At 49.5% G+C, this 11,354-nt stretch overlaps 1 protein-coding gene and 1 long non-coding RNA gene across 2 annotated transcripts; both read right to left on the bottom strand.

The window, feature by feature from the left end:
* Positions 1 to 313: 313 nt before the first annotated feature.
* On the bottom strand, positions 314 to 4,544 carry FEM1A (fem-1 homolog A). The gene is made up of 2 exons (XM_009922166.2): positions 2,210 to 4,544; positions 314 to 2,035 (listed from the first exon to the last, which is right to left on the bottom strand). Exon 1 carries the CDS (start codon positions 4,310 to 4,312, stop codon positions 2,264 to 2,266), a length of 2,049 nt encoding a protein of 682 aa, XP_009920468.2. The 5' UTR covers positions 4,313 to 4,544; the 3' UTR covers positions 314 to 2,035; positions 2,210 to 2,263.
* Positions 4,545 to 5,359: 815 nt separating this feature from the next.
* LOC138686545 (uncharacterized) lies at positions 5,360 to 10,968 on the bottom strand. The gene is made up of 2 exons (XR_011325902.1): positions 7,532 to 10,968; positions 5,360 to 6,993 (listed from the first exon to the last, which is right to left on the bottom strand). It is a non-coding gene; the product is annotated as an uncharacterized lncRNA (long non-coding RNA).
* Between the last annotated feature and the right edge of the window lie 386 nt (positions 10,969 to 11,354).

The raw sequence follows: 11,354 nt of genomic DNA, 5'->3' as shown, positions 1-11,354 counted from the left end.
TCCCAGCTGTACATAAGGCAAGTAATACCCGCATCAGCAGAGTAGCATCCTTTCACACTGTTTCATTTACACCAAAAGATAAGGCAAAGTATATAAAGAAAGGTGTCATTTCAGCATCAGCGTTACCCTTTTTCAGGGGAAATGTTTGCAACTACAGTACAGATTCGCTTTTCCCAGGAGTAAATTCAGATGAAATGAAACAATCGCATCTGTTGATTGCCAATGCCCCGTATTTCCATACCCACCAGTGTACCATCCCTAGGAAATAAGCTGAAAATAGAGGCTTATCAGCAAGAAGTCCAAGGCACTTGCATTCTAGCAGCCATTTTTTGTTTTATTATTTAAAGTTAAGAGCGCTCATCAGCTCACAAATTAACAAATTCCATTCCTGCAGTTTAGTTCAGGTTTCAGCCAAAAGGAAAAAAAAATAGAACATAGCTAAACTAACTCTGCACTTTACATCTCAAGAAAAGTTAAACCTTCTTGCTTTATAAATAAATGTTATAGTTAACACTGCAAAAATGTAATGGCAGATCTACAATACCTTTAAGGGGCAGAGAGCATTGGATTATTGAGGCATATGGATATGCTGGCTTATAAATACAAGTAGAGAAGCTTCAGTAGCATATAGTGCATGGTTGTTTGTCAGGGTTCTGCTCTCCCAGTCCTGACCTTTCCCAAAGCTCAGAGGCAGCTGCTTCACCCCCAACTCTGGCTGCTGTGTGCTTTCCACTCTGCCCGGGGCCAAGAAATAAGCCACAGGCTGCCAAAGCCCAGTCACTCCCCCTGCAAGAAGATAAACTACTGGAACAGCATCATGTTTACCAACACTGACTGTTTACCACCAAGGAGGGTTCTGCTAATGGAGGCAAATACCTACTCTGAGACTAGGGATTTAAAGAGAAAAACAAGTTGTGTGCAGATCCTAATTAAAGAAAGGAGCTTGCCCAAATAGTAGCCAAATGAGATTTCAAATTCAATCTTGGAAGTAGCACCATCCTCAGTAAAGTTGCAAAAAGAATCAAAAGCCAAAACCAGATGCTAACAACCCACTCCGTGTAGGTTTTCAGAATGGGATAATTAACAGAGCCCAATCAGTTGAAACTAACAAACCTCAGAAGAACAAGAAGGCACCTTTCACTTCTTTCTTGCTTCTTCCTTCAAACCACCCTCAGGCAAACATGCCACCAACACTCACTTGCTTTAATAACCCCCTCAGCACCACCCACGCCACAAGTACCTCCCATCCTAGAGGGCTTGCAAGAGCACATCCCCAAAGCTGGTTCAAAGTGCGCTGCTTTGGCTCTGAAACCTGGCCATATTCACCCGGTACAGCTCAATCCCTGCTGACCTCTAGAACTAAAGGACCTCTACGTGGGGAAGGGAGTGAATATGTGCAGAATGGGCAAGCTAAGGACCTGAACGCCACATTAGTGTTTCGTTTTTAAGGTAGCAGTTTTTCCTCCCCATTCATAAAAAGCAACATCTGTTGATGAAACTGTATAACCAGAACTGACCTTACTACATCTTACAGGATTGAAGAAGTCTTGCAGCATAGATAGGGCCTGGCTCTAAAAGAGAAAAAATAACCCAGCTTTATGCACAATCATTGAAATCTCAGGCCTTTAACACTACTTGCTACTTGGCCAACCAAGGGAGAAAAAAAAAACATCCTCAGCATACCCAGTCCTACTGCCATGCAAGGCAACTACCTCAGCAGAGCACAAGCCAGTCGGCTGTTAGACTCGTACTGTACCAAATCTGAGAAGGGGGTGGGGAAAGAATTAGTTGGAAGATATTTTATTCCTCACTTGCATTCCTATCTGTTCAGTATTTGGGATGGGAAGGGCTAGAGCACATGTGTGATGTTTAGCTGCTCCAAAGCTTAACGCTGAGTTAATCCAGCACTAATGGGAGAGGCAGCAGGTCCCAGGGAATCTCCATTTTCCTTCCTTCTCAGGACAAGACAGTTCACATGGGAGAGGGCAGGGGCTGCGGCCTTCTCTGGATACAGTGCACTGGAGATATCTGGTACCTGAAGATGACAACAATGAGGGACAGCCATGAGCTCTCAAGCCTCCTCCTCCCCTACCCCTGCACACGCCAGCTTGATGGTGACAGATGAGGACAAAGCTCGCAGCCCATCTCAGCACAGCGATGGCCTTCGGCACCTAGGCAAGGATGGCCTAAGATCTCAAGGCTGCACTACCTCTGCGGGGTGGAACAGGTGACAGGAAAGGCTGGGGACTTCAGTTCTCCCGCCCTAGTGCAGTTCAATGAAGGCTTCCAGCTCCTCGGGGATGAAACCCTTGTAGGGAATCTTGTGCTTGTCCAGGGCGCGAGCAGCAAGGCACTGGAGGGTGATGTAATTGAAGGGCTGCATCATGCTCTTGGTGAGCAGCTTCTCATCCAGCAGCTCATAAGCAGTCTGCTTGAAGGCATTAGTGGCGTCCATATGGGCTCCAGCCTCCATCAGGGCACTCATGATCAGCGGGCAGTTGTTGCGGGCAGCGACATGCAGCGGGGTGTTGTTGTCATAGTCACGGCTATCTGGGTCAGCCCCACATTCCAGAAGCAAGTTCACAACGTGGAGCGATGGGAACTTGCCCACGGGATAACGTCCCACTGTTGTGGTATCTTTGTCCACAGCCATATGCAAAGGAGTGAAGCCATTCTTGGCCCGGGGGCTGCACTTCAGCAGGCGGTAGATAGTCTGGCGCTTCTGGTGTTCCTGCTCTGGGGTGCACTCCACCTTCTCCAGCAAGAAGACCAGGTGGAGGATAATGGCCAGTGTCTTGGTGAACTGCGCTGAGTCAACTACAGGGTCCTTGCCATGCACAAGAGCCCTCTCCACCTCCCGGACCCCTTTGCTCAGTACTCCCATGAGGTCAGAGAAGCCCAAGTGGGTAGCTAAAGTGCCTTTGGAGCGGTCCTGAAGCACGTAAGAGAAAAGCTCGGCAAAGGAAAGGAAACTGCTGGCAGTCATCGGGCTGAGAGGCTCCAGGTTGCCTTGCTGCATGTCCAGAGCATACTTCCAGAGGTTAATGCAGCGTTCGAAGTTGCCGGAGTCAGCATAGACTGCTCCTCGGTAACGGATGTAATAGGAAGTGTCTGGGTGGGAAGGACCCAAGATGCGCTCTCTAATCAGCAGCGCCTGCATGCGCATCTCATCTGGATCAGTAATCAAGGCTTCCAGTTCCTCCAGCGAACTCACTTCCCGGGAATAGTCATAGGCCAATACCAGCTGCCGGGGCTCAGGTTTAGGCAGGTATTGCCCGCCCTCACACCGAAGCTCCATTGCCCTTCGCCAGTACTTGTGGGCTCCCAAAAGGTCACGTTTCTTATCCACAAACGTAGCACCCAGCAACTCCAGTGCTTCCACAGCAGCCTCTCGAGTGCAGAACACATTAGGGACCTGCTGCTCATCCTGACTGGAAGCCGAGGCACAACTTCTCTCACACCCCTCTTCACTGCAGCCCTGAGGAGCTTCCTTGCCAGCGCTGCAGCACCTCTGATGGCTCCCACCTGATGCACAGGTCCCATTTTGGTTCCCTGCAACCTCCTCCTCCTCCTGCTGCAGCCCTCCTTGGATGAGGTACTCCACAATGTTGGTGTGACCGGTGACACTGGCAGCTAGCAGAGGAGTCATGCCGTAGCCGTCTTTCTCCATGCGGGCTTTGGAGCGGAGCAGTAGCTGCAGGATCTCCAGGCTGCCGGACTCAGCGCAGTCATGCAGGGCTGTGTTCCCCTTCACGCTCCGGCGGTTGACATCGGCCCCTTTCTCTAGCAAGTAACGTGCAATCTCCCGGTGCCCTTTGTAGCAAGAAATCATCAAACAAGTGTGTCCATGCCGGTTGGCTACTTCCAGGTCAGCCCCACGCTCCCCGACTAAGTAGCGCACGATCTCCAGGTGCCCATCAAAGCAAGCAGCCCGCAGCGGCGTGGAGTTGGTCAGCGTGGTCTGGTTCACCGAGGCACCGTGATCCAGGAGGCTGCGCACCACCCCGAGGTGCCCGGCGGCAGATGCCGCCCAGAGCGGTGGGGCACCCTCGATGGTCTCCCCATCGAAGTTGACTGAGCCCCCCTCCTCCACGCGGGCACCGCAATGATCCAGCAGATACTCCACCACCTCCAGGTGCCCGTGCCGGGCGGCGATCAGCAGCGGGGTGCTCCCTCCCCCGGGGCCGTCACCCCCGCCGGGCCCTGCCGTCAGCGCCTCCAGTTCCTCCCGGCTCCGGCTGCCCAGCAGCTTCTGCAGCAGCTTCAGCTTCCCATCGCGGGCCGCGTTGTACACAGCCGTGCGCAGGTCCATGGCGACGGGGCCCGCGGCGACCGCACCGGCCACCTCCTGGCCATGGACCGGCTGCTCCTCCGCGCCCCCAGCTCGGCCCGGGGCAGGGGATGGGCGAGGGTGGCCCCCCCCGGGGAAGAGGAGCCCCTGCGGGGCCGGAGGCGCCCGGCGAGACACCCCTCACCTCAGCACGGCAACCTTCCGTCCCTTCGCCCGGCCGCCATCTTAGGTTGTAACGCGAAACAAAATGGCGCCCGTAGGGACCCAGGGGCGGGGCGGGAGGAGGATGATGGGAAACGTAGTCTTGCGCCCGCCCCGGCCCCGCAGGAACCCCTCCCCGGAGACTCGATTTCCCGGCAGGCAGCGGGAAAGGGGGGGGTGGCAGCCGGAGCCCGCCGGCCGTGCCGCCCTCCCGCGCGGGGCCTTCTGGGAAGTGTAGTCCTGCAGTCCCCTGGAGGCGGCCTCTCCCCGGGGATTCCGGGAGAGCAGAGCCTGCCTTTCCCAGCGGGCCCCGCGCCGCCTCGCCGCAAGGGCTGCTGGGACAGGGAACGAGAGGGCGCCTGGCGGCGGCGACGGCACTGAGGGAGGCGAGGCGAGGCGAGGGGGGGCTTCAGTGCTCAGGCTCTGTTTCCTGCCCCGCTCGAACCCGGAGCGGCCGTGGCTCCGGCAGGGGAACGGGACGGGAACAGTGACCGGCCCGGACCCGGGGACTGGCTGTCCCCGAGCCGCCGCCGTGGCTCCTGCGGGGGGGAGGACTCGGGCCCGGGGGCGAGGGAGCGGAGCCGGGTGTGAGATGGGGCCCAGGGACGGGAAAGAGACCCTGGTCCTTGTGCCAGGGGCGCCCGGAAAGCCGCGGGGGGTGGTGATGGTGATGGTGGTGGTGGTGGTGGTGGTGGTGGTCGGGGGGGGGTGACCCGGGATCTCCCCTCCTGTTCAAACCAGCGGCGAGCTGGGCTGTAAAAGTTTTTTTTTCTATCACTTCACGGCGTGCGTAAATTTCACGGGAGGTTTTATTTCTGTTAAATTCCTTGAAGCGGTTGAACTTCAAAATACAATAGCTACACAGCATTAGTCTGACGTGGTTTTAATTGTAGCGAATCCCTTGGGTTTGGCAGAGCGTTTTGAGGTGCGGCTTTTCTGCCGTGGACAAGATAGTCTGGAGGTAGCAAAGCCTCATCCGTAATAGCAAATGCAGATTTATTCCCTTTGATCCCTCCCATAGGACAATATGTACAGCTTTCTCCATTCCTGTATGATAATACATGACTGGAGCGAGGGAAAAATACTCAAGGCAATAAATAGCCTAGCTTAGAATAGTGAAGCTTTAGTTACCAGAATCTATTTTTAGGGCATAAGTTGAATTTAAGTGGCTCTAATCTTTATATGGGGAATTGGCATGGAGTTTCTCCTGTTGTATTTTATTTATAGCTGTTTCTTCTCCTTTCCAGGGAAATAAGATTAGCCTTATTATTTCCATTATTATTATTACTCTGCCATTATTACTATTCAGTCCATCCATCCATCCACCCATTTAGGTCTTGTCTGGAATTACCTAGGATTATCCTGCTAATGCATGTTGCCTTCACACAGAATATCATTTTTGTTGCTAAGAAACTGCTTTTGCATAACAGACAGCGTGGGCCTAATTTTCACTTCAGCAGCTGTTCAAGTCAACGGGAGCAGCAGGTGCTCGGCGCTCCTGAGAGCCAGAGCCAAAGTGTCCGTGGCAGAATTCCCACACAAGGTCTGACTGTGCATGCAAGTGTGTCATCTACGTGTGCGATGTGCTTGGGGACGCAGCGGCTTCGCGCTTGAAAAGAACAGGAGCAAAGGTGTCTTGAGCGTCTCCAGCGTGTCTGTGCTGCGCTACTGCAGTTTCCTGCACGCCGGGACAGGAGGACCAGCTGCATGTGCTGGAATATTTGCTAGGTGGGAGTATTCACATGTCCCCTCCGCACACAGATGTGTGAATACACACCTATGGTCACAAGCTAAAAATTGTGTTCCCGTAAGTAAATAGTTGTCAGCAATGAGTTTGGGCACATGTGGTCCATTTTAATATTAACATGTCAGCCTTCGTGTGCGTGTCTGTGCACACCAGCTCACTGTGTGTAAATATCTAACAGCTGAACGCATGAGTGGGTTGTGTGCCTGTACGCGTCTCTGTCCCCACTTGCGAACATCCATGTGTGAAATCCACAGCACTTAGGTTGTTTATGCTGCAGGTCAAGGCACAGACACGGTGACATTTCCTCTCCCTGCTGGCTCTTTCATGTTGCTATGGTGATCAGATGCACTCGCACTTTTATCTGAAGTATCTATTAACTAAAGCTTCCTATTAATTTCCCCTCCATAGAATGCATATGGAATTCACCGGAACACCAGGTAGGCTTTTTAGGTCCCAAATTTACATCAGAGCCTGTCCCCAGTTCTCGGGCGGGCTGTCGGAAACATCACAGGGTAGAAGTGCAGCTGATGAAACTGTTTTTTCCATGAATAAAGAAATTGCTTAGTAATGAGAGAATAAAGAGCACAAGGAGTAGTGTCACAACAGCCTCTCCCTGTAGATCCATGAATATCAAATGTACTCGAGCCTCAATACCTCGCCCCCGACCCAGCTGCAAATGGATTATTTGGTCTGGGAAGTCAAAGACAGCCGAACATGGGGACAGCCGCGCTGCTTGCCTGGAGTGGGCTGTGTCCTGGTTTCAGCTGGGATAGAGTTAACTGTCTTCCTAGTAGCTGGTACAGTGCTATGTTTTGAGTTCAGTATGTGAAGAATGTTGATAACACTGATGTCTTCAGTTGTTGCTCAGTAGTGTTTAGAGTATAGTCAAGGATTTTTCAGCTTCTCATGCCCAGCCAGGGCACCTGACCCAAACTGGCCAACAGTGTATTCCATACCATGTGACGTCCCATCTAGTTTAGGAACTGGGAAGTGGGGGGCAGGGATTCGCCGCTCGGGGACTGGCTGGGTGTCGGTCAGCGGGTGGTGAGCAATTGCCCTGCACATCATTTGTACATTTCAATCCTTTTATTACTACTGTTGTCATTTTATTAGTGTTATCATTATCATTATTAGTTTCTTCTTTTCTGTTCTATTAAACCGTTCTTATCTCAACCCAGGAGTTTTACTTCTTTTCCTGATTTTCTCCCCCATCCCACTGGATGGGGGGGAGTGAGTGAGCGGCTGCGTGGTGCTTAGTTGCTGGCTGGGGTTAAACCACAACAGGCTGTAACTGCCATCAGCCCGAAAGGTCTGGGGCAGGATTTTGACCATGTGAGGTGCAGAAAGCAGAGGCACTCTGGTTCATCCTGATCAAATTCCTTTGTCATGTTGGTTCTCCTGTTTCCTTTGACTTCTCTTACTGAGGTCACCACCAAAAGAGTTAGTGTCCCAAACCAGGGCACTAGGGTGATGGAGACATCACCCAAAGGTGGAGACTGTCTCCTGAACCAGGTTGGCATCAGAGGTGCAGCTCCTACTCCCGCTGACGCAACAATCAGGAATTAAAGATCTGATGGTGTGTAACACCCCATTTAAAAGTGTGGCTGAGTGATGCATCGCTGCGATGGGTGACCGTACACAGGGGTGTTTCCCGTGTCCTGCAGAGCTCGAGCTGCTGCTGCTTGTCAGAGAAGCTGCCAGGAAACCTTCCTATGCAAGTGACAGCTACAAGTAACGCAGGGTGGATCTGAACACCTGGGATAGAAACGAAGGGCTCAAAACTATCACGTCCTTCATCTACAGAATATGTCCTCCACAAGGCCCTGGAGACTCCTGTGAAGGTTTTGTAGGGTAGTGCAGATAAAGCCCCAGCCAGTATTCTGAGAATAGAGAGGGAAATTAAATACCCACCAGAGGAAGAGAAGATAAAAAATGAGACGTTTTGACAGGGCTGCCAGATTGTGTGGCAGGAGGGTTAATTTTTTTCGAAACTGCCATTTCATATTCCCTTTCAGACAAGCTGAATTACACAGTACTGGCTGCTGGAGGAGTTGCATAATTTTCTTCACAGAAATAATGACAGGGTACTTAAAAAGCAAGTGAATGGATGGCTAAAGTATTGGGCAGAGACTTAAGAAATCTAGGCTGAGACTTCACCTTTGCTAGAGGCTCCTTTTATGACCTTGGGCTGGTCATTTAATCTTCCTGTGTCTTATTTCCCTGCCAATAACATGGCAATAATAACTGTTCTTTATCTGTCTTGATTATTTGGACTGCAAACTCAGAATTTACAGGTTGCATTTTCTGTGCTTATAGGGCAACCAAAGCCAAAGAGCTTCAATTCATGCTGAGGTGTCTGGGACAACCATAATATACAAAGTAGATAACAATAAAAGGGCTTGGATATATAGTTTGGAACATTTTTAGCATGAAAGGCTCAAGAGTTCTTAAGCCATTGTTCTATATCTCTTCCCTCAAAATGCAGAGAAGTTCGGCTCTGTGCTAATAGTTCCAAAAGCATGTAAGTAATTTAGGAACTAAGTCCATGCTGATTTACTGAATCCTTGAGTTATTTCTGAAACTGTGAGTGGATAATTTAGATGCCTGCAAAATTTTCTGCAAGGTCTTTGTGCTCAGTCTGTCACCACAATAATGGTTAGCAGCAGACTGAGTCGAGATCCTAATTTTTTCAACATTTAAATTTAGGTTTTCAGGCAGCTGTGTACCAAGTTTTTATCAATCTCTTCAGCTTTTAGGGGTTTGTCTGATTTCCAGAAGTCAGAGGAAGATGGCTTCTTGCTACCAGGTCCAGTGAAGACAAGATCCTCTATATAGTTAAGCAACTACATGAGAAATTTGCCGTACAAAGGGAACAATTCTAAAAATAGCGAGAAATGGCACCATGACATTAGCAGGAACAATGACCCAATACCCAACTTGCTGCAGGGGCTTTTGTCCTATAACTACCTTCATCATTAAGGCTTGTGATGACATTATTTGCTGTGCTTATATAGGGCATGAGGCCACAGCTACCTGGAAGGAAGAATTTTGATCAGACTGCAGAAGATGAACAAGCAGGAGAGGCATGTTGGGTAACACTAAATCAATGTAGTTTCATTTACATTAGACACCAGCCTGGCAATTTCAACATTAATGGTTGCACTGCTGCCCTCTGAATTTTTGTAGATTTAATATATCAGTGGGGGAGTAAAAGAGAGAGAGAGTGTGAGTCGTCCTTACTTATGATACATGGATCTTTTCTTTCATGCATCATCAAAGGACAGCAATTTGTACAGTTGTTAAATTCTTTTGGCAATAGATTTCCTGGGATAAGCATTGCTCTGCTCCTGCCTCACAGATTATCTAAGATGATAATAGCAATAGTATCTTTAGATCCCTCCCTCTCCCAAACAGACAGGACAAAAGACTGGCTCTGAAGCAAATGGCAAGGTAGCAAGAGCATCGGATTTGGACCTAAGCCTTAGGCTCAGTTTGCTTTTGTGGAGCTACCAATTGCCTTTTTGTGTTTTGGCAAGTTATGACCTCCATCCCCTACCGCAATTCTCCTGGGTACCGTGTGGCTACCTCGTAGGAGGTGTGATGGAATAAGGTGCTCAAATTACAAAAGCAGTGAGGGACATAGAGACTTCTAGATAGATAGAGAACTAAGTTAGCCGTCTTCCTAAAAGGCTAGAATCACTATTTCCTTTTACAGAGGCACCAAATAAGGCAGAGACTGGCATAAGAAGTTGCAACAGGTCAATAGGCACATAGGAAACAGAACTTGGGAGTCCCGATTGCTGTTCAATACCAGCTGCAAACAAAGTATTAGGACCCACTAAGAGCCTGGATGTTATTGACTGGCTTCAAGGACTGTAAAGTGTGTTTGTAAACTACAAAGCACAGAGATTTGGAGGTTAGTGGACTGTCTTCATCCTGCAGACATCTGCTATAATATGCTCTGGTGCTCTGCAGCACCAGTTCTACAGGTAATTGTCTAAGTAGCATTCTGTTTTCAACCTAAGTGACCTGGTTGAAGGTAACGTTGAAAGGACTTAGGTTCCTGAATCACATATGCCATAATAACAATGGCGTGTGCAATGCTGAGCATATCCTGTTTAGGTTTAAAAAAAAGAGAGAAAGAAAATGCTCGACAGCACCAACAACCCAAATTATTAAAGACATTTCAGTACTTACATTTACCACTGGCCTCGTCAGGATTCAGGAGTTCCATTTTCACACCTAAATACCTTTGAGAATAGAGGGTCTGAATGGTATTGAAAATTTGATCTTTTCATTTTTTAAAACCCTGTTGGAAGCAAAGGGCTAGACTTTCAAAACAATCCCCTCTGGGCATCAAGGTACAAGCAGGGTCTCTGAGTGCCCAGCAGACCTCTGTGCTCTCAGCAGCTGGTGTTTTGAGTCCTAACCCTGCCACAGATTTGTTGTGGGGTCTTTGAGCGGGACACTTGACTTAATGATAGTTGATTTCTGTGTGAAATTGCATTGAAGTTAGAGCGGGTGAGTGCCACGCTTAGGGAGGGCTGCTCAGAGCCCAAATTTGGTTACCTTCAGGGGGATGGGAACTGAGGAACAGAATAAGTCACGACACAACCTCCAGTATACCAAAGCACTTAAATACATACTTAGCTTTCAGGTCTGGAGTGGCTGCATTGCAGCCAGGGCTCTCCGTGGGCAGCCCATCTCCTGCCAGCGAGGGTGTAGGTCTGTGCTGTATGGCAGGCTATGATTTGTTGTCACCTTTATAAATCAGAACAACAAAATCACTAGTCTTCCACACAGAGCCAGACCACTGAGAGCAGCGCTTCCTCCTTAGGGACATCCTCCTTCATGTCCTCCTGTTACCCTTCCTTGGTCGTTCTCATTCTTTCAACACTTGTTTCTCATTTCAGGGATGGATGCTGCCCTTTGCAGTGCAAAAAACTCAGTGTTCATTGTGAGACCATGTCAAATCTCGTTATAATCCTCTGTCCATTTTTGTGACTGCACCTGTGAGTTTCTGCTCTGTTTTCTCACTCAGGAGACTATATATGCCTATAAAAATTTGGATAATGTTTTTTCAGGGATATCAGGGCTCAGCAGGGTCTCCTTTAT

Source organism: Haliaeetus albicilla, chromosome 8 (assembly GCF_947461875.1).
Source record: "Haliaeetus albicilla chromosome 8, bHalAlb1.1, whole genome shotgun sequence".
Taxonomy (NCBI): domain Eukaryota; kingdom Metazoa; phylum Chordata; class Aves; order Accipitriformes; family Accipitridae; genus Haliaeetus; species Haliaeetus albicilla.
The sequence above is the reverse complement of the archived record's forward strand: the minus strand, read 5'-3'. Positions and strand labels throughout refer to the sequence as shown.

Excerpts from the sequence above, each read along its gene's own strand:
- FEM1A (XM_009922166.2), bottom strand. The coding sequence starts at position 4,312 with ATGGACCTGCGCACGGCTGTGTACAACGCGGCCCGCGATGGGAAGCTG.